The following is a 23,499-nucleotide window of genomic DNA, read 5'->3' on the forward strand; positions in this document are numbered from 1 at the left end:
ATATAGGAAAGACACACAGTCTAGGCAGGAATTGATAGATTTCAGTCTACTCCTCTGGAAGGAGTACTCACTGGTGAAACCACAGATCTATTAAAGTATGGATGACTGAGTGTAAAATAGATTTAGCCTATGAGTGTAAGAAAAGCCTAGGGAAAAGTATGAAGATATTCAGGAAGCAAAGAGAAGAAAAAAACAGGAAATATGGTTAGCTCTTTATTTTCACCAGTCCTCCTTTCCAATGTAGCAATGTTATCATGTTGCTTAAAAAGGAAATGATAGCATAAATAACATAAATAATTATAGCACATCAGAACTAGAAGGGACATAGAATTCACCTAGAACGGCCACTCGTAGCTGGTCAGAGGATCCAGAGAGGAATGGAGCCATTTTTGAGTTTCAAAATTTGGAAGAGATGCTAATGGTATGAAGAACAGACTTTGAATAGAAAAGGAATAACTAAATTCACATTTTCATGATAATCTGGTTACAAAATGCTTTATATGCAAGATCTCATTTGATCTTTTTGGGGGAGGCAATTGGGGTTAGGTGACTTGCCTAGGGTCATATAGCTTAGTAAATGTCTGAGGCCGCATTTGAACTCAGGTCCTCCTGACTAGTGCTGGTGTTCATTTGCTCTTTACAACTTAATGTTCATGGATACAGACACCAAGGAGGCTAAGAGAGGTTAATTGTCTAAAATACACCTTGCCACTCCCTGACCATGCTCTGCATAGTGCTTAATAAATGATTATTAAATTAGGTAAATTTAAGTGGTCTGCCCAAAGTCACACACATCATAGTCTGGAATTAGTTCTACAACTAGAACCAGAGTCTCCTAAATCTGCATATAGAGTCCCCTCCATTATACTGTGCTATCTTCTGCTACAGAGTAGTGAAAAACATGCTGAATCCAGAGTCCAGAGAACCTCAGCCACTTACTACCTGTGTGACCTTGGAAAAGTCCTATCCTTCTGGGCCTCATTTTCCTCATCTAAAACAATGAATGAAATTTCTCTCTAAGGACACTTCCAGGTCCAAATTCCATGATCTTTCATCTTAAAAACAAATTCTTTAATCTCTACAAATCATAAACAGGAAACAAATTTTATGGCTATTATTCAGATAAACTGAAATCACTAAATAAATAGATTATCCCTGGCCATTGTTAGAAAGATAAGAAAGAGATAAATGAGAGAGGAGCAGTAGGGAGTGAGAGAAAAGCAACTGAGTATAGAAGAGGCAAGGGGGAGAGCCCTGAAAACTTTCATCCCCCTTTTTTTTGCATAAGGATTGATGCATCCTATAGAGTAAGGGAAATCACCATGTTCATGGTTTCTTAGAGGCCACCAGCATTTTCATCTATTTATCTTTTGTAAATTGTGTTGACTTTAATATTGTATACTCATGATTATTTTATGGGCCACATGCCCCACTTTGCTTATAACATAAAAGCATCCCTACACCCTGTGTTTATTTCTAATTTCCAATACTTTTTGGTGAAGCCTGCTGCAGTCTCCATAGTGCTATATTGCTACATTCATAAATTCTAGGCATAATCCCAACTTTTATAATTTGCACCATTTGCTGCTTTGACATTAAACCAATAGCCAGCAATGACTCCTTGTTTGCAAATAACGAACCTTTGCCTGCCCTTAGAGCTCAAATCTCAAGGATTAGCATGACCCCAAACCAGTACCTCAGAGTTCACAACCACCATGTTATTAATGCAGAATAAGATGCAGAAGAGGGCTTAAGAGAAACTTCAAGGGAAAACAACATATGAGTATGTAAGAGGCATAAAGCAAAGAAATTGCTAAGACTTTCCACTACTTTTTTATACAGGAAACTTACAGATTCGATACAACCTGGGAGGCACCAGAGAGCCATATAATATTGACGTAGACCACCGAAACATGGCAAATGGACAGCCTCACAGTGTTAACATCACCCGTAATGAAAAGGACATAATTCTCCAGGTAAAAAATATATATATATATATCTATATATAATGCATTCTTTATATATGGCAACACATATTTTTATTGCTGTTTCTTCCCTTACAATTTTATGACTAGTAAAAGTATAGATATATAATTCTTGCAGAAAGGGCAATAACTAAGTTGATGGCAAAAAGACTATTGGAGTATGGGTGTACTGGGAAGACTAATAATGGGTATTCTCTATTTTGTTTTTGGTTTTTCTGGCTAGCCCAATATGGAGCTGTCTCTCGGTCCACTACTTTTATCCAATATGCTGTCTTTCTTATAGATGATCTCAGATTCCTGAAGTTTATACTGAATCCCAACATGGGTTATTCTGGGTTTGACCACCCACTTGTTTCATTATTCACACACATGTACAAATGTCTCTCTGTGGCTCCTTTCTCTGTCTCCTTCTCTCCCTCTTTGTTCTTCTCTCCTTCTTTGCCTTTACTCTAGTCTTAAAACCACAGCCTCACTTCTTTACCCCAGGAAGGTTCTAATTCCACTTCAGGCTCCAGAAGACAAGGAGGTTGTGGCTTTCTCATTCGACTTCCAATCCGTTTCTGCTTTATTTATTGCCCCTACCCCACCAGTAGTTTCTACTGTGAAAGAAGTGGACCTGCACATGCCATGAATAAAATATGACAAGGGGAGGTCTCCTTGGGAACTAAGCCAAAAGATCAAGGATGGGAGCTGTCATTGTATTCTCTAGGAGGAGATCAAAATAGATACCTGTCAGGAGAAAGGACAGCGGGGGATGCTGTCTTGTCAGTGGAATGTGGTATCATCTGGCAGGAGTTCAGCAGTCTTTCAGCTCTCATTCACATTCAGGCTGGCTGGGATGGGAAGTTCAGACTGCAGAAAAGTGGCAGAGGGTATTATTGCCTCTCTATTAAAGGGTCTGCTGGATGTCAAAAGCATAACTCAATAGCAAGGATGATTTAATCAGCCACATGCCGCTTTTGACAGTTAAGTGTTGTGAGAGGGATACTCCCTCGGATGTGGACACTAGCATTCACGGTTTTTTTTTTTTTTACTGGGACTAGTCCAAAGTTTTTAACTGCAGTATACATATACTTACTTTCCCAGATAGTGACAAAATTCATTCTTCTCTGTAAATTTAATCTTAATAGGGGAAATAAGTAAGTAAAGGATTAAATACCCTATGACTTCATAAGATTTATGTTCTAGTCATGTCCAATTCTTTGTGATCCCATTTGGGTTTTTTTTTTTTTGGCAAAGAAACTGAAGTGGTTTGCCATTTCCTTCTCTGACTTATTTTACAGAGGAGGAAAATAAAGCAGAGTTAAATCACTTACCCGGGGTAACACAGCTAATAAGTGTCTGAGGCTGGATTTGAACTCAGGAAGATGAGTCTTCCTGACTCCTGACCTGGCATTCTAAAGTCACTGCATCTAGCTGCCCCTTCATAAGATTCCTTTTGCTAATTTCATTATATATGATTCTCCCCAAACCTGAATTTGCCTCTAATTTACCTATATCTTTTGATAGAGTAACCATCTGTGTAGTTGCCTAGGATCCTGTTCTTTTCCTTACTCTTCCTCACTGCTTCACTCCACCCCACACCACACCTACAGTTCTGTTCATCAGCAGACTCTCCACATGGGCTTTCCTTCCCATTGAAGATATCTTAATTGAAGACGTCATCTTTTTTGGCTAGACTGTTCTGAGAGTCTCCTTACTTCTCTTTCTGCCTCTGTTCTCTGCTGTGTCTTATCCATCTTTCACATCATTGTGTAGAAAATCTTCCTTACTCCTCTGTATCTGGATTATCAATGAAAAACTCTTGATCCTACTATCTTTTGAGGTCCTCCTCTGTCTAGTTCTAACCAGCCTTTCTAGTCTTTCTCATATTTTTCCCTTCACATATTTTGTCTTTTTGTGTCTTTTTTCCCAAAGTGTCTCCCATGCCCTGAATGAATTAATCCTGACTTCCTCTCCATTTGTAAAAGTTTCTCCATTTCTTCAAAATCCAGCTCACATGCTGTATTCTCCATCAAGTGTTCTCTGAACAGCTGATAATTATTTCTCCTTCCTCTTATTTCTCATGGGGGCAGCTAGATGACACAGTGGATAGAGTGCTGGGCTGGAGTCAAGAAGACTCATCTTCCTAAATTTAAAATCTAACCTCAGACACTTAGTAGCTGTGTGACCCTGGGCAAGTCACTTAACCCTAGTTGCCTCAGTTTCCTCATCTACTACAGAAGGGAATTGCAAACCTCTCCAGTATCTGTACCAAGAAAATCCCAAATGGGGTCACAAAGTGTGTGACATTGTGCCTGACATGACTGAAACGAGTGAGGAACAGCAACCTATTTCTCACAGCACTTACCTTAAACCTCCCCTTTACACGGGTGCTATAGTTATTCATTCATGTAAATGCTTTCCCCCTTTTTTCCTCATTACCCATACTCTCATACTGGTATATCACAACCCTCCTTCCCCCTAGTCTCCACCCATCCCACCCCTTTTTGGTGTTCTCTGTCCTGCCATCCCTGAGTGCCATACTAGCTTGTTTCTGCTTTTTCATGCCCTGCTAATCTCTCTAGGAAGCCTAGTGGATAGAGCACTGGACCTGGACTCAAGATCAGAGTTCAAATCCAATATCAAGCCCTCCCTTGCTCTGTCTGTTTCAGTTACCTCAGCTATAAAATGGAATTAGTAATAACTTCCAGGATTATTGAGAAGATAAAATGAAATCATATTTTTTTAAAGCGCACAGCACAGTGCCTGGCACATAGTAGGCTCTTTTCCATTCCTACTCACCAGCAGTACAATCATCATCTGTGTTGATCAATTCCACTAAAAGTCATGCTACCTGACCTTAATCAGGCCCTCAGTGATGCAAACCAATCCTTTTATTCATTGTTGATCAGCTCCCTATCATAGTCTTCAGCATGGATGTTCTAATCTTTTTTCCATTCCCCTCAAACTCCTGGCTGCAACTCCTCAAATATCTGCTTTTTTCAGGAGATGCCGTATTTTACTTTTGCTTTATTCGATGATTGAGGTCATTTGTTGTCATTTCCTTCATCCCCCTTTGTCAAAACTGCCTTCTTCCCTGGCTTCTCCTCTTCTCTTTTTTATAGTCTAAGAGGATGAGGTAGCCGTCTTTATGCTAATCCTTCTAGTTGTGCCTTGATCTCATCATGTCTTTTATCTTCCAGGACCTTCCTCTCTACTTGACTCTTCTGACCACCCCTGCTTCTGGATATCTTCACAAAACCTGCTGCTACCCTAGTCCATGGTCTCATCACCTCTTGCTTAGACTACTGTATTAGTTTTCTAACTTATTTCCTTATTTCCGATTCCTCTGTTCTTTACATCTTTCATACAACTGCCAAACCAAGCTTTTTAACATAAAGTTTTTGCATCAATCCCATGCACCAGCATCATCACTGGCTTTCCAGTGCCTTTAGGATAAAATGCAGGTTCATTAGTCCAACAGTAAAGTCCCTCCGTAGTCTGGTTCTAACCTACCTTTCTAGTCTGATTGTTGCCTCTTCTCTCCACACATTCCATTGGAACTGGACTGTTCTCTTTTCCTTGATCTTACCTCCTTATATCTTGCTCCTTGTCTTACATTTTCATAGTCAGTCATAAAATTGAGTGCTGGAACCAGACTTTAGAAGTCATCTAGTCTAATGCCTTCATTTTACAGACAAAGAAGGTGAGGCCTTGAGAGTTTCACTGATTTGCCTGAGGTCACACAGCTCACAAGTAGATTTCAGACACAATCTCTAGATCCATGTCAAAATCCATTTTCTTTTCTTTTTTTAAAGCAATTGGGGTTAAGTAACTTGCTCAAGGTTACATGGCCAGTTATTTCTTGGTGTAGTGCTAAGTATCTGAGCCCAGATTTGATCCCCAGGTCATCCCGACTCTGGGGCTGGTGCTCTTACTTGCTGAGCCACCTGGCCACCCCTAAGCAATCAGGGTTAAGTAACTTGCTCAAGGTTACATGGCCAGTTATTTCTGGGTGTGGTGCTAAGTATCTGAGCCCGGATTTGATCCCCAGGTTATCCCAACACTGGAACCAGTGCTCGTACTCACTGTGCTACCTGGCCACCCCAAAATATGGATATTTTTAGTATTGTCCCATATACTGTTTTATTTTTATTTATTGGTTTGGGGGTTTTTTTGTTTGTTTTTTAAGCAATTGGGGTTAAGTAACTTGCTGAAGTTTACACGGCCAGTTATTTCTGGGTGTGGTGCTAAGTATCTGAGCCCAGATTTGATCCCCAGGTTATCCCAACACTGGAACCGGTGCTCTTACTTGCTGAGCCACCTGGCTGCCCCTCAAAATCCATTTTCTAATAGAGCTTTCTCATTTGTCTAGAATGTACTCCCTTCTTATCTCTATTGAAATCCTTCTTTTCCTTGAAGCCCCAATTCAAATGCCATCTATTTTGTGATTTTGAGTAGCCCTGGTAATGATCTCTGCCTTGGCAGCATCAGGAAATGTCATAGATTGGCATGCCTGAGTTGGGGTGTTAGGGCCACTTTGAAAATCTCAGCCCACTCAAGTTCAGTCCAGGCCCCTCAGTCCAGATCATTACAAGCTCTTTGAATCCAATCTCCCCATTTCACTGCACTCTCTCTCCATGTTACTCTTAATACTTCCACCACTGAGATGAGTGAGGGAGGAGATGTAGAAGAGTGGAGAGGAACTATTCAAACTCACACTCTCACACTCTTCATATTCCTTCTGCTGGTTCCCCACCACCACCACCAATTTTTCCTCTCCATCTGTATTATGGGTACTCGTAAATTCTCTTATTTATAGTGTCTTTTCCATCCTACACAACCTATCCCTTCCTTCCTGATGCTGCAGAACCCATTATACACAGTATTTTTTTTCTTGGTGATACTAATTCATCTTCAAAACATCTGTATCTTCAACTTGCTGTGATAGCCCTTGGCTATAGTGGGGCACACTGGCAAAGATATTTGAATAATCTCCAAGTAGTATAAGTCAACTTTCAATAATTCATGCTAATGGTGGAGAGCAAGGGTATGGATAATATGAAGCATGCAATCATCTGAAATCATTATAGAATGCAAATCACTTTGGAAAAAGACCTTTGGAATACATTATGTGATATTTATAAATTTATATGCTGCTTCTAAGGCAAGTTTGCCTTTTGACGTTTTACTTAAGCTATTATTAAATTAGTTTACATTTCCTGAGCGCACACTGCCTGGGAGTGCACCAAGCACTTGGGGGAAGCTGACCTGGGATGAAAAATTTGTGGCCGACAAATCCACAAAGTGGATAATCTGCATTCAGATAATCAAGGGCTGACTGTATTGAATTACCAGATGGTAGCATAAAGTAGCCTTATTACAACCCTCAAGTGTCATCGTTCATAAATGGTCAAAGCTCCATTAGTGATAATAGCTTAAGGCTTACTGACAGTCAATTTAAAGCAACCTCTAACACAAAAATAGATATCCTTTAAAAATAGCATGCTAGGTTAAAAGTTAGGGTAGCCATCAATATTTCAGGTTCCGGGATTTCTAAATCACAAGTTAGAGAAGAACCATCAAACAGGTCCTCCTCATTCGAAATCTTGTCAGAAATCACTCGCTGCTGGTTTTTAGAAGACCATGAGACTGGCTTTTTTTGTGCCAACTTCTTTAGAACTCAAAAGATGCGTGATTTCATCAGTGTCTTACTGTTGTCTTCCCAAGGAAGATTATAGACAAGTCCAGTGGGATTTAGTGAATGATCTTTATGAGTTGTTATAAAAAAAAAAAAACAAAAGAAAAGAAAAGCATCACCTGGCAGTTAGCCTCCTGGTGGCAAGCCTCACCACATTTAACATTTTAGACTGGGCCTCAGAAAACACAGACTCAATATATCAGGGGGGAAAAAAGTCCTCATGATACACTTTTAAGTTTAATCTGTATTATTAACATTTTCTGTATACTTTCTTAAGTCTGGACAATCAACAAAACAATAAATTAAGCCCTGATTTGTAGTATCTTGTGATTTCTGAGGCCTAATTGCTCATATGGAAAATTTAACAATCAGTTCTTGAGAGCTGATTTAAGTTGGTTCCTCTCTACTCCAAAACCATTTCTAGCTAGAGTTTATGTTCTATTCAAGAACCTAGATCCCACTACTTACAAACATAAGATATCATCATATTAGGACTTTAGTGGATGACGGTGTCTTATGTCTGCTTGGTAATCAGAATTTCAGCAAAAAAGGGTACAAATAAATTTGCATCATTTGTTCATGATACCGTTATGGTTTATATGCATTATAAAAAATTTCAATCAGATTTGAATCAAGGTTGCTGCATCATCAATTCTAAACTCTTTTCACAAGAACAATATGGATTGCCTTTGGGAAATTAATCACTCATTATTTTTAATAACCACACTCTTCTTCCTGAAATAAAATTCTATCAGTCATCTTCCAGGGATGGTTTATGGCTACAAATCATGAAATATCACAGTTCCTGAAGAATCGAAGTTCCAGGTTGACTAAAGGGCATTTGAGAGGGGTGTAATGGGTGTGAGTAGACTACAAGATATTACTATGGGAGAATTATAATGGAAAAACAGTACAGGAGATCATCAAGGAGATATATGGCTATAAAAAAGGAAATGGACTGGTCATGTTAGTGAAATTGAGGGATGACTTTTGGACAGCCCATGTGCCCTACTGATGTTTGTATAATTTCAGGAGAGATAGGAGAGAGTTTCTAATGCAATGAATATATCACTCATGGAGAATTTATTGGAATTAGAGGATAAGAGTCACAGCATAAGAAGTCATAAATAGTTTGTAATCTGCTCATATCACTGAGGTCACAAATCCCTTCAAAAAATCATACTAATACTGTGGAAAAGATGGGCATATATGGGTTAGGTGATAGTAGAATTAATTAGATTTTAAATGGGTGGATGGCAAGATTCAATGGATAATCGTTCATTACTGATTGAATGTCAGTTGATTGAATGAGTAACCCAGCAGTCTGTGCTTGGCAGTAGATTCAAACTGAGAAAAATAGTTAACACACTGGTACATTGCATCTACAGCAATCTTTATTTTATTTTAATTTGATTTTTTATTTCTTGCTTTTTGGAGGGCAATTGGGGTTAAATGACTTGTCCAAAGTCACATGGCTAGTAAATGTGTCAAGTGTCTGAGACCAGATTTGAACTCAGGTCCTCCTGACTCCAGGGCCAGTGCTCTATTTACTGTGCCACCTAGTCGCCCCAAAGAAAATTTTTTTTTGCTTTTTGGAGGGGGGAAGGTAGGGCAATTGGGGTTAAGTGACTTGCCCAAGATCACATGGTTAGTTTTGTGTTGTGTCAGGCAGGATTTGAACTCAGGTCCCCCTGACTCCAGAGCCAGTGCTCTGTTCACTGCACCACCTAGCCACCCCCTACAGCAATCTTGATAGACTAGAACATTGGGCCAAATGAAGTTCAGTGGATATAAAGGTAAAGTTTTACTTGGTTTAAAGAGTCAACTTTATAAATGCAATATAGAAGAAGGATGGTTAGACATAGAAGATCTAGGTGTTATATCTAGAAGATTTAGGTGTTAGTGGACTAAAACCCAATATAAGTCAACAGTATGACAAGACAATAAAAAAATAGGAAGTAATCTTTGGGCTTCATTAAGACAATAATAGCTTCCAGGGTAAGCAGATGAACATTTTGTTCTGCTCCACTCTGGTCAGATTGGAGTATTGAGTCACATTCTGGGCATCATAGTTTGGTAGCACCATTATAAACTGGAGAATGTTCAGGGGAGGGCAAAAAATCATGGGTGATTGAAGGAATTAGACATCCTTATCCTGGAGCAGAGAAATCCCCAAGGGGGCATGGCAACTGTCAAAGAGTATTTGATATGGATAAGGACTTACACTTGTCTGTTTGTTCATCTTAACAGTTTGGTTCCAACTTACTTTTGACTTACTCTATTACTCTTCTTAATACGTTTCTATATTCTAGCCAAACTGAACTACTAGCTGAGTGTTGGGTATGCAAATACACAAATCAAGCATTCCCTCCCCACAAGGAGCTTAAATTCTGCATCAAAGAGCAAGAGGTTGCCAAGGCAGGATACAATAGGTTCACGGATATGTGAATACAAGGTCATTTCAGGAGGGAGCACAGCAGAAAGGGGTGGTGTGATGTCAGGTGAGTTTCTGGAAAGGTTTTGTATATGAGGTGGCACCTGTGCTGAACCTTCAGGGAAGTTAGGGTATAGATGAGGAGGAGAGAAGAAAGAAGGGAGAGTATTCAAGCAGAGGACTTAACTGCTGTGAAGCTGTGGAGATAGAAATCATGATAGGCTAAAATGTAGAGTGAGTAAGGGGTAATAATAAGAAAGAAGGCTGGAAATGAAGGTAGGAGTCTGATTATGGAGGACTTCAAATGCCAGGCCCATGAACTTGGTTTTTATTCTATGAGCAGTAGAAACCAGTCAATACTTTTGAACAAGGAAGTGACATGATCACTCTTCTTAGGAGGATTCATTTGGCAGCTATGGAGAGAATGGATTAGAGAAGAGAAATACTAGAGAGAGGTAGACTAATGAGGAAGCTACTGATGTAGCCTGAAATAGGGTTCTTGTTTATATGCGTGATGTGCTGAACAGAGACAGGAAGGTTGTACAAATGATGTGTTGGGAGTGGGAAGGGAGAAGATAAATTCTTCTTTGGCAGTTGACCTGTAAGTTCCAGAAGATAGCAGCTGATAAGGGAAGCAGCCTTTCCCCCATGCTGTCAGTTTGTAGATAACATATAAAAGCAGAGAGAACTAGAACCTCCAGACTGTTGTTTATTTACAGGGTCACCCATGATTCACTAGTTGCACAGTTGATTAAGGAAGAGAGAGACCCAGGTGAAACCTTTGTGAAATGCCATAGCATGACTTTGAGAATATTTCCTTCCTTTTTTTCCTTCCTGTATACCTTCCTTTCTTACTTCCTTACTTCCTCCCTTCCTTTCTTCCTAAGTTTCTACCTTCCTTCCTTCCCACTTTCCCTCCTGGCAAGTCCCAAGTTCCAGGCTTTTACTAGCAATCAGAGATCTCAGGCACAGATAATACTAATACTTTGAACTTATATTGGTTCTGTGTTCAAATTCTGACTTTATTCCTTACTAATTTTGTGCTGTTAGACAAATCACATAACCTCTCTGGACCTTGATTTCCTCATTTGTAAAATGATGGGATGCCACTAGATATGGGGTTCTTAATGTTTTTTGTTTTTTCTTGGGGGTTTTTTTTAAGTTATGGACCCTTCTGGCACTCTGGTAAAGCCTCTGGATCCCTTCTTGGAATAAGTTTGTTTAGCTTTTGTTATTCATAATTGAAAGAAATGCTGATTTTTAGTTAGAGCATCATGAAAATAAGGATGTATTTTCCCATATACGTTTATGAGCCACCTGAAATCTATTCAAGGACCTCCTGGGGGACCCACAGACCTCAGATTGCAAACTCCCTGGGTTAGATCATCTCTAGAGTTCTATCCACCTTGGAATTCTATGATCCTATGAGTCTTTCAATCAAGTGTTCATGTTTTTCCAAATTAAAATTAAGAGATAATCCATTCGAGGAAAAATTACTTTACAAAGTATAATAGGAAAACGCAAATTGATTTTATTACAATTACAAAGCATTAATTCCTAATTATCAAAAATTGTATAATAGTAGACCTGGAAGAAACTTTAGTGATAATCTAGATCAGTCCTCTTAATTTATTCCCTAAATAAAATACTTTTACAAATAGAAAAATATTTGTATGGTTATCTCCATTTTCCAATACGGACCTTCCCTTTCACCTTCCCAGTGAGCTCTCCCTCCTTACAAAGAATCAAAATGCAAGGCACAGGGGTGGGGGAGATGTGGTTGAAGAGCTGTTAAGCAAAACCAACCAATATATTCACTATGTCTGAAATACATGCAGTATTTTGCATTCATGGTCCCCCGCCTCTACAAAGAATGGAGGAAAGTACATTTTCTCAGCTCCTCTCTGAGGCCAAATGTGGTCATGATAATTATACAGCCTCCTGGTTACTATTTTTTTCCTTTATCTAAAGTGCTGCACTCATCATGTCTGTTGTTTTCTTGATTCTGTCTTTGTCAATCTGTATCATTTCATGTAAATCTTCATATGCTTCTCAGTAATATTTTCTGTTACATTCGTGTACCATGATTTGTATAGTTATGGGCATGTTTTGATTTCAGTTTTCCAATTCCATAAAAAGCGCTGCTAGGAATAGTTTGGTATTTAGTGTATACGCAACACCTTCACTTTGCAAATGAAGAAAAAGTCTCTGAAACTGATAATAATTTACATTTCTATACTTTAAAGTTTACACGGTGTTTTCTCATGACAGTCCTGCAAAGTAGGGGATGCTAGTAACCCCATTTTACAACTGTGGAAAGTCAGACCTGAGAGGCAATATATTGAGGTGGCAAGAGAATCACCTTAGAAATTAGGTAGTTGGAAGTGGCTAGGTGGTACAGTGAATAGAGCACCAGCCCTGGAGTCACGAGGACCTGAGTTCAAATCTGGCCTCAGACACTTAACACAAAAAAAACTAGTCGAGTGACCTTGGGCAAGTCACTTAACCCCAACTGCCCCTCCAAAAAAAAAAAAAGAAAGAAAGAAATTGGGTAGTCCTGGGTGAAAATCCTGCCTCTGAAAGATACCCTCTTCATGACCATAGGAAAGTGGCTTAAATTCTCACATTTTTGGCAATACTCTCAGACTACAAGGTACAGATATGTTACTGCTGTGTATCAGTTGAGGGGGTTCCCAAACCTGGATTCTATCGCCTTCAAAAAGCACAGGTTTAGGGGAAGCTAGGTAGCATAGTGAATAGAGCACTAGCCCTGGAGTCAGGAGGACCTGAGTTCAAATGCAACCTCAAACACTTAACACTTACTAGCTATGTGACCTTGGGCAAGTCACTTAACCCCAACTGCCCTGCCTTCCCCCCTCCAAAAAGACAAAAACAAAAAAAAAAAAGTTTGGACCAAAAATAAACAAGCAAAAATCAGACTCAAGCCCAGACAGAAATGTCTTATTTACAGTATCACAGGAAGTATAGGAACTAGAACTTGAATTCATTTTCTCTGTATGTTGCTTTTTCCATTGTGGCTCATTAAATGATTCACCTAAATGGCCCATGGCAACCAGCTCATTCCAGGGAGAAAGCCAAGACTAGAATAGTCAATATCCTCTCCTTTACCCTATATCAATGAAAGCTTCCCAGAATACCCTATCTAAGGGTATTCTATATGAAAATAAAAATGATTCTTCAGTTTTTTAGTTCCCTTTTTTACATTCTAATAAATATCTTGTTGAATGACAGCTGCTAACATGAACAAAGCTTAGCCTTAGTGGATGACCCTCAAAAGGCTGTTCCTTCAGGATTGCTGTTCCCTACCACATCCCCCTCTTTCTCTTTGGTCTTCCGACTGTCATCAGTGAAAGAACAATGTTCATAGGTATATAGATCTAATAATTCCTGAAAAATTTTAATATCAGAAATTGTCCTAGCCTTTATTAAAGGAAAGAACACTCTTTGGAAACATTAAATCTTTTTTAGTGATGTCAAAACAAATGAAGAAAGTTGACCTAGCTAGCCTTGGGACCTGCTCTTAAAATTTCATTTACAGCAACTTCTCTCTCTGGCTAATTTAGTTTCTCCTTACTGTAGTGAACTCGGTGTCTTGGTCAAGGACTGCAAATATGTTCTCTTGAAGGAAAGTGAACTCAGTAAGTTATTTGAGCTTTCTTTCCTTATTACCCCCAATAGACTAAGACATTTTCCCATGCCATGTAGCTCTACTGGGATTCTCAGCAAGAATATTAGTGATTTTATTTTCCACTTTAATGGACTACTGGTCTCATTCTGTTTAATACTGTCAAGGACATGGGTCAGTTTTTTATTGGTTTTGATTTCATTACAAAGGTCATTCCATAAAAAAAGGCTGGGAGAGGTAGAGACTACAAGTCATGCCTGAGACCCTGCCTGCAGTTTCAATGTAACTTCAGTAGTAAACTCAGGGAAACAGAAAATGCTGCTATTTCTTTTACCTTGAACTATATGAAAATTTAAAATGATGGTGACTGGTTTACATAATCTCTTGACATCATACATATTTACCAATTTACCTTGGTCCTATTAGGGGAATGTCTGAGACCCCTTCCCAATATAAAGGGTTGGGGTAGACTCTCACTTCTCTGGGTCACTGTACCTGCCTAGATGAGCTAGAAACTTCCATATTGAACACTCCCTCAAGGAAAGTCACTAATGAATGCTCAGGCTTACAAAGTTTAAAAGTTGTGATCTAAGTTAAAGAAAATAAAAAGGATTTGGGTTTGAACCCACAAACTGTGATATGGGACCCCTAGTCAGCAGCTCTCCTTGAGATCTCTCATCTTTAGGATTTATATTCCTGCTTGGGTAGGACTGCAGTTAGGGCTTCTTAGTCCACATTAGTATGTGCTTTCTCTGCCTGCAAACCAGTCATTGCTTCTTTGAAGCATTTTTTGTTTCCTGTTTTTTCTTTAGTGAGCCTTGTAAGTTGCCGTTCTCCAATGGTATCAAACTCAAATTGGCAGGGGGAGGAAAGATGATAAATCATACATTAAAGATCCATATGGGCTGCACATTCACTTAGAAAACTACTCATCAACATTATCTATGTTTTATTGTATTTTATTTTTAAAACTATCTCCCAATTTCCTTTTAATCTAGTAAGGGCTGTCCTATGGAGAGTATTGCTGCTTCAAGGCTGCGGAGTTGGGGGGATGGATATTTGACACCTCTGTTCTACTCCATCAGTGTTTCCCATTGCTACCACTTTCCCACAGTTCTCTTGTAAGATCTTCGCAGAGTTATGTAGTGCAGTGAATAGAGCACTGGGTTCTCCTCCAGCTTCACCTCCCCCATCATTTATAATTCTTTGCTTAACTAAAGGTTTAGCTTAGATGCCACCTCCACCATGAAGCTTTCCCTGATAGCATTCCCCTTCCCCAATTGAAAGCATTTTCTCCATCCTGAAATTTTCCTGGAATACTCCTGGATCTCTTTATTTTGTCCCTTTGTCCCTCTCCCATTCAATCTTGTTATTATACTTATTTACATAGCTTCTTCTGCCTCCACCACACCCCTAAAGTAAAAATAAGCTCCTTGAAGGCAGGGGCTATGCAATTTTTCATCTTCCTTTTTCTTTTGTGACTTTTGTCCCTGAAAAACTCTTCTTTAAGACTGTATTTTCTTCAAATGAAATTTTCCAGGAGCCATATAAATTCTCCTCCTTTAAGGAAATAAAGACCCTTTTGAAACAGTATCTCTAGTGCCTTTCACATAATAGATACTTAACAACTGTTTGTAGAATTGGTTTGAATTAGTACTCTTCAATTCCTCTCTTATTCAGAAAACAAAAAATATTCCAGGTGTTAGGATCCTTTCCAAACATCCTTGATGTATATATTCTCTCTGTTGTCAAAACAGAGGCTGCCACTTTCTCCACTGAGAATCCCACTATTCATCGGAGAGAAGCAAAGACTTAATCTGTCAGCTGAGGTCCAATTGTACTAAACAACTTCTCTTGTGAGTGGCACAAGAATAAATTTCCAAAGGATTGAATAATGGGGTCAAGGTTTCAGCCTTCTCTGAAGAGAAGGAGTTTCTTAAGTATCAGGAACTAATTGAAGAGGAGCTCTTCAATTCCTTTACACATCTCTCTAGAGAAAACAGGATCCTCTTACATGTTGACTTGAAATAACACAAAATAAATTTAATATTGTATAAGGTTTATTTAAACTCCTTGCGAATAGGAATTGCTTCATTTTTGTCTGTTGTCCCAGAACTTGACACAGGACCTAGCTTATAGCTTGTTGATTGATTAATCCACCTTATGTCAATCTCCATTTAACAATACCTTGGACAGCTAACAGTCCCAAACAACCTAGCCTTCTACTCAAACTTTCTGGGTGTCATTCATAATTGGGAATCTTATCTTACCTGTAGAATAGTATATAAAGTCTTTCTTACTAGACAAAAATATCAACCATCATATCCACTGATGTAATTTCTCCCAAACAAAGTAGTTTTGGTAGCAACAACAGTAGAAGAAACCTCTTTAATTCCAGTCACTCAGAGCATCACCACTCATGCACTCTCCTCCATATAACAAGCAATATAATCCTGCCAAACCTAATTGTTCAGCTGAACTGAGGAACAATGTGGAACAGTGGATAGAGCACTCAATATGGAGTCAAGAAAAAAGAAGACCTACGTTCAAATACTACCTTAGACACTAACTGTATGACCTTGAACAAGTCAACCTCATTACCTCAGTTTCCTCACTGTAAAATGAGGAAGTTGAACTCTCTGACCTTTAAGACCTCTTCCATCTCTAAATCTATCATATTGTGATCCTATAAATTGGATTTAACCGAAATTTAAGTGAGTATAACCAAAAGTATGGTAGCCAACAAAAGCTGACTCAATCTTAAGCTACATAAACAATAATATAATGTACAAAATGAGAGAAGAGATAACCATTGTATCTTATGATGTCAAACTACATCTGGAATATTAATATTGAATTATATTTTCTGTACTTTAGGAAAAATATTGGCATGATGAAGTACACCCAAAATGGTGAAGGAATTTGACTGAAGTCATTGGAGGTGTTAAAGTAGAAAGGTTTAGTTCATTTGAAGAATAACTAGACTTCTTTTTCTTGGCCCTGTAGGGCACAACTAATACCAGTGGGTAAAGCTATGGAGAGGTAGATTTCAGCTTAATATAAAGAAAAGCTTCCAATGATTAAAGCTTTCCAAAAGGAGAATGAGCTGCTAAAGGAATAGGAGGTTGAGAGTTCTTTATCAATGGAGATCTTCAAGAGGAGACTGAATGCCTACTTGTTTGATATATTGTAGAGTGAAGTGATTCTTCAGGTAGAAGTTGAAATTCATTTCAATTCTAAGGTTTTAGTGCATTCTGCCTATACAATTGCTACTGGATGGGTAAAATGGGTGGTCTATCCTTTCTTTTAAAAGAGAAAATACTTAATTACCAGACTCATTAGTGCTCTGTTGGACATCATTTCAAAACACTAGGCTGGCTTTCTTTCCAGTAAGTTGTAAGACTAGGTTTACCAAGCAAGACGTTATATGAAGGGCAAGCTGAATTTTATAACAACTCCACTATTGATCACAGTTATACCCTGATCCATCTCACTGAGAAACTGTCAAGAATGACTCAAAGCTATTTTCATTGTTCATTGACCTAACAACCTTTGATTCAATAGACAGGAACTGTATGTGAACCAAAGCTTATGACCTTGATTTAGACGTTAATGCTTTTTCTGAACCCGAATCAAACCACCTTAAACAAAAATAAGAGTAAGCAGGAAGTCTCATGATACTTTCAAGCTCTGCTTTAAATGGTACCTTTAACTTTCCAGTCATTTTATGAACAACTTGTTACAGTTATTAGATTATAAGAATTCAGTGTATGTACCTCTGCAAAGGAAAAATGAATAAAGTATCTTCCCCTAGGTTGATGATCCTTCTTAATGAGGAGAAGAAGCCTGATGTCATGGAAAAAACACGAGAATTAGAAATAGAATTCCAGCTTTAATACTTACTACCTATGGGACCCTAGGCAAATCATTTAAACCTTCTGAGATTCATTTTCTTCATCTTTAAAATAGCTTACGGACACAGAATTTGTGGGGCAAGTGCTATATAGAATGACTTACTGTATTATTATAGTAGAGAGATTTTAAGAAGCCCCTGAATTTACTGATTAAACTATTGCCAGTACAGGGAACTTTGAATTTACCATATCCAAACCAAAGCAGATATATTTGGTGGGCAAACTCTAGAATTTAAACAAGATAGCAAAATGGACCTCTGATTTAATTGGCATAGGGAAAGTAATAGCTGAAGAGACTCTCTCTACCAATGGAGGAGATTACCAATGTGCTTTCCCTACTACTTATTTTCTTTATTGTCTAAAACAAAAACAGGTTGTGTGACTTTCCCAGTGTCATATAATTAGTATGTATTCAAGGCAATATTTGGACCTATCTTCCTGACTTTGAGACTAGCCATGTACCTATTATTCCACACTGCTGCTAGTATTTAAACACTCAACTATAAACATTCTCATCCAGCTGGCTAAATTATTCACTTATTTAGATATGTATATAGCTAATTCATCCTGGTAAGGTCAATAAAGTACAATTTTTAAGAAGAATATACTACTGGAGCCACATTTAAGTTTTTTTTTGGTGGTGGTGTCATTCTGTTATAGAAGAGATAGATAGCTTCTAACACTTGCCCTAAGTATTTTTAGACTACAGTTTTCTCTTCCATGTTATATGGTATAGTAAGTCAACAAAAAATTGTTTCTCTCCTTACTATGAGCCACAGTGCGACTTTTAACCTATCGTCAGTATGAGAGTTATATGCCTATTGTTCATACCCCTTCTGGAGTATCATGTCCACTTCATTCACAAGTATTCGGCACATGCTGAAGTGGGTTTACCTTTTTTGTCAAGAATACAATCTTACTATTAACACCTGGCCGTGTAACCTTGAGCAAGTTACTTAATCCCAATTGCTTTAAAAAAAAAAAAGAATACAATCTTAGCTACTAAAATTCTTCAGCAAGATTTCAGTTTATATTCCTTTTCATCCAATATCTAAATTATTGATTTTGACAAAAACAATAGGCAATCTTCCTCAGCTACCATTCTATTCTCCAGAAGCATGGTTTAGAAAGGAAACCCAGTTTAGAATCAGAAGGCCTAGGTACAAATCCTAGTCCTCCTACTACATGACCTTGGATAAAGTTGGGCAAGTCACAACCTCTTTTTTGTCTTATCTGTTTCCTTATCTACTAAATGAAGAGAGTGCGCTGCATTATTTTTAAGGTGCCTTCTATCCCTAAATCCAATGAGCCCTAGATGTCTCTAGACCTCATACCTATTTTCTCATCCTTTTCTCCAGGTTGAGTTACCTCTATTTCCCCTAAAGCTAGTGGTCCCCCTAGGCTAAGGTTCCATATCTTTCTGAAGCCTGAGATCTCATTCCCAAATTTTCCTCCCCATTTGCATGTCCATTCTCTTTCTCTCTGGAAGTTACTTTCTCTTCCACCCATCCCAAACTATGACTTTGTTTCTGTCCTTTCTATTAACTGCTCACCTTATCCACAAAATGACCAAGAGTTCCAACTTCACTTATTCACAGGTTATTTTTGTTTTTACTCCTGGTAATCTAGCTTCCAAAGAACAGAATCATAGACTTAGAATTGAGAGGTATCTTAAAGGTTATTTAATTTGGCTCCCTCATTTTACAGAAGAGGAAACTGAGATCTAGATAGTTTATATGACTTCACACAGGTAGATGGTAACTAAGTTGGGATTAAAAATAAGTCTTCTGACTTGGACTACATTACTTTTCATATGGCATTTCTCTCCCTCTCTGTTTCTTTTATCATCATTGAGAATTATGATTTTTCAAGCACCTACTACATGTTCAATAACCTTCTTTCTGGAGAGTCAGTACTAACTACTAGCATCTTTTTTTGCCAAAATATCTGTTGTTTGCCAAAATAGCTCATTCATCTTGTCCTTTCTTTCTTAAGCATTCAAAACTGTTGATGATGCTGCCCTTTATGAAATCCTCTTCTCCTTTAGTATCTATAACACTAAACAATATGGATTGTCTGGCCAATCGAGTTCCTTCTGCAATTAACATCCCCCAAAGAGCTTTCTATTTTGCCTAAGGGAACACATCTTCTTGCTAGAAACAAACTCTCCTGTTACACATTCCCATATCTGTATCTCTGACCCTCCTTTCTGTTACATGCAGTCTTGCATTTCCAGCTCTCATCAGGACATTTTCAACCTGTGTGTAACAACTTATTTCCCCTTCTACATCAATCCCCTCTTCCAGTTTCTTATTGTCTGTCAATAACAGAACACAGAACATTCCCCTAGACACCCAACTCAAAAACCTTTGACCCCCTTCTTTTCCCAAATCAATATTCTTCTAATTTTGTCCAGCCTTCCTTTGTAATGTCTCTCATATTTAGTTAAGATTCAATTCCTCTCCATTATTTTTCCTTTCTTATTGTCATCACCCTAATCCTAGCCATCCACTCATCTAGCCTACACACTACCAATAGATTAATCTTCTGAAATCTTCCTTTCATTCCCTTCCTTCCTTGCTCTGAAGTTGTCAATAGCTTTCTGTTGCCTTACAAATCTAGACTTGTTATCCTGGCATTTTAGGCCCTCTGTAATCTAACTTTCTTCTATCTATCCAATATCATCATTTCCTCCCACTCAACACAAATCCTCTGCTCCAATAAGTTTATCTCCTTTCTGTTCCCCTTCCCAATCCCCTCCAAGCTTTCCATGAAGATTATTCTGCTACTGTTCTGACTTCCTTCCTTTAAGTCCCAACTAAAATCCTACCTTCTGCAGGAAGCCTTCCCTAACCCCTTTTGATTCTAGTGCCTTCCATCTGTCAATTATTTCCTGTTTATCTGGTGTCTGACTTGTTTTGTATATATGAAACTATCAAGATTGGTTCTGCATCATTTTTTTATTGATCCTGTTTACAATTAATTGATTTTGTCCTGTAGCTGCCTAAGTCATGGTTCTTTGTCTCTGAATTTAGTGCAGGAATTCAGCTGACCTGTAACAGATTAAGTTTTGAAATCCTGTTCTTTTGATAATCACTGTTCTATTCTTATCTCAAGAAATTCTACTAACTTGGGAAATGTGACTTATCATAAGGGAGTGTGGTCTAGTATCTTTACACCACCAAGCAGTCCTTTAAGGATGTCTGATTTGTATCCAAAAGATGTGGTCTGTTATCTTTTAACCTTGCAACTGGATTCAAACAATGAAAACTTCTTAGTCCCAGGGGGAAGGTGATCATTGCTAGTCCCTTATTACCAAACTTACAATTAATCACATTGTTGCCATTGCCTCAGTGATATAACCAGTCACACTGTCCTCAATTTCATGATGTCACCTATACATTTCTGTTCTTTGTTCTGTACTTCCCAAAATCTATAAAAGAAAACTGTTCCCTTCATTCAGGGTCTTAGCTTACTGGAGAAACTGAGATCCAATTTATTAGCCAATTTTTACTAATTTTATTAGCCAATTTTTACTTAACTAATAAATTGATCACGCTCAGAACTTTGTGCCTCAGTTCACCTTATTTAACTGCTACACATTTGTATATTACATTATAGTAGGGGCTTGAGAGCAGGGACTATTTTTTGCCTTTTTTTTATCCCCAACTCTTAGCACAGTGCCTGGAACGTAGGCAGTTAATAAATGTTTATTGAATGATTGATTTAAATATTTACTGATGCATTTCCCTAACTTGTAATGCCCTTCCCTAATGCTCAATGTCTACTCAGTAATTTTTCCCCACCTTGCAAGTAAATTTGCCTTTGTGAAACTTTTAACTGCTACTACCTGAGTCCCTCAGATGTCTGTTCAATTCTATCAGTCCTATAGGACTCAGTAAACTGTTGCCTCCCTTGACAGATGTGGTGGTGCATTCCTGTAGTCCCTCCAACTGGGGAGGCTGAGGCTGGCAAATCACTTGAGTCTGAGAGTTGTAAGCTACACTGGGATAAATCCAGTTGGTATCTCTACTAAGTCTGGCACCAATATGATGAGCCCCAGGAGGAGGGGACACTAAACTGCATAAGGAGAGGCAAACTGGCCTAGATTAAAAACAAAACAGGCAAAAGTTTCTACGTTAATTAGAGATGGAGATGGGCCTGTGAGTGGCCACCATCCTTGCAGCCTGGGCAAGATAGGAAGACCTAGTTTGGACAAAAAAGTCTTACCACTCTTGTTAAGCTGCTCCCAAGGACTACAGCTTTCCAGTGATTGTTCCTTTTTAAAAAATTCTCTGGGGCTTATGTTCTTTACCTCATATTTTTTCCTGTCAGACTGTGTATTTCTAAGTTGAATATCTTGTCTCCACAATGAGACTATGAGAGAATGGGACTAGGTCTTGTGAATGATTTATACTGCCTAAAGACCTGAGTACACTGCCTGACCCCAAGCTGACTCTCAGGACTAACTATATTGAATGAAACTGGGACCTTCCGGGAGATGGAGGTAAAGAAGAATGCTTGAAATGGGCTACTTGAAAGGTGGTAGCAGGTACCGAAAATGGACATACCCCATAATTTTGCTTATGACTGATCCTGAGGGAGTCAGGTAGCAGTGATAAAAAGTTTCACAAAGACAAATTTATGTGCAAGGTGGGGGAAAATTGTTTAACTGTTAGAAATGTTGAAAAGTGGAGTGGGCTGCCTCAGGAAGCATTTAGTTCTCTTTCACTGATAGCCTTAAAGTGCAGTCTGGATGCCCACTTGGTGGAGATGTTCATTCATTCATACATTCATTCATAGAGCCATCTTTTACCAAGTGCCTATTATTAGCCAGGTACTGTTAGAGAGGGTAGTTTTATTGAGTTACATTTTGGACTGGATGTCTTCCTTGGTCCCTTCCACATCTGAATGCTGCACTTCTAAGAAGTGGGTAGGCTTACTCATAAGCAAAGGCTTTTAGGAAAGTTCATGTATTAAGCAAGACTCATAATCCCATTTTAGTGTGTATTGATTTAATCCAGTCAAATTGCTTCCCAAGGACCAATTGAGATTATCTCACTAAGGAAATGGGAATTTTAAAAGGAGGTGCAGAGGAGAAGAAAAGCAGATTAACATGGCATCGTTGTCAAAACAAAATATGAAAGGTTCAGCCTGGAGTTAATAATTAATACAAATAATAATTCCTAAGAAGTGATCAAATAATGTCAATTCATACTGCATATTTCCATTGGGTGGAACCATTACCATTTTTACATAATCACAACTTCAAATATTGTGAGTTAGACTACATACACCCACTTCCCAAGAATCATTAGTCACATTGTTTGGGACCTGGTGAGATAGGTGCTATTTTTAGCCCCATATTATAGTTGAGGAAACTGAGGCTAAGCAAGATTGAGTAATTTGCCTAGGGTCACACAACTAGTAAATGTCTGATTTGAACTCAGGCCTTGCTAACTTCAGACCCAGCATTCTATCTACCATAGTAGATTTGGGCCTTCAGGAAAGAGTCTGCCAGGAGCAGTGTATGAGATGAAAGAAGAAGAGATAAGCTATACCTACTTCACAGTTTTTCTAGAAATCATTCTACATAGTGTTACTATCTTCTGAATATACACAAATGCCCATTTATTCAGAAGGAGAGCCAAGTTCTCCCTCTATGAGTGGAAACCTAGAATTTTCAGGAAGAAGTCCTGCTTTATTCTATTTCCTGAAAGGTCTTCTATACAGGTTACATAGGTAAACCCTACTTATATACATACCACCAAAGTATGCTGCCTCTATCATTTTTTCCTGGGCAGAGAACAATTATAATTATAATTATATTGTAATTA

At 38.4% G+C, this 23,499-nt stretch overlaps 1 protein-coding gene across 1 annotated transcript in view; it reads left to right on the plus strand.

The window, feature by feature from the left end:
* LOC138157377 (contactin-associated protein-like 2) overlaps positions 1 to 23,499 on the plus strand; it is a 2,155,842-nt gene that overhangs the window by 1,954,024 nt on the left and 178,319 nt on the right. Inside the window, exon 20 of the mRNA XM_069082919.1 lies at positions 1,843 to 1,976. Within this exon, the coding sequence (XP_068939020.1) occupies positions 1,843 to 1,976 (134 nt within the window). The remainder of the gene's footprint in view (positions 1 to 1,842; positions 1,977 to 23,499) is intronic.

This window comes from Petaurus breviceps, unplaced genomic scaffold, assembly GCF_028583685.1.
Source record: "Petaurus breviceps papuanus isolate PSGF00001 unplaced genomic scaffold, PetGlider_PUasm1.0 112, whole genome shotgun sequence".
Classification (NCBI taxonomy): Eukaryota; Metazoa; Chordata; class Mammalia; order Diprotodontia; family Petauridae; genus Petaurus; species Petaurus breviceps.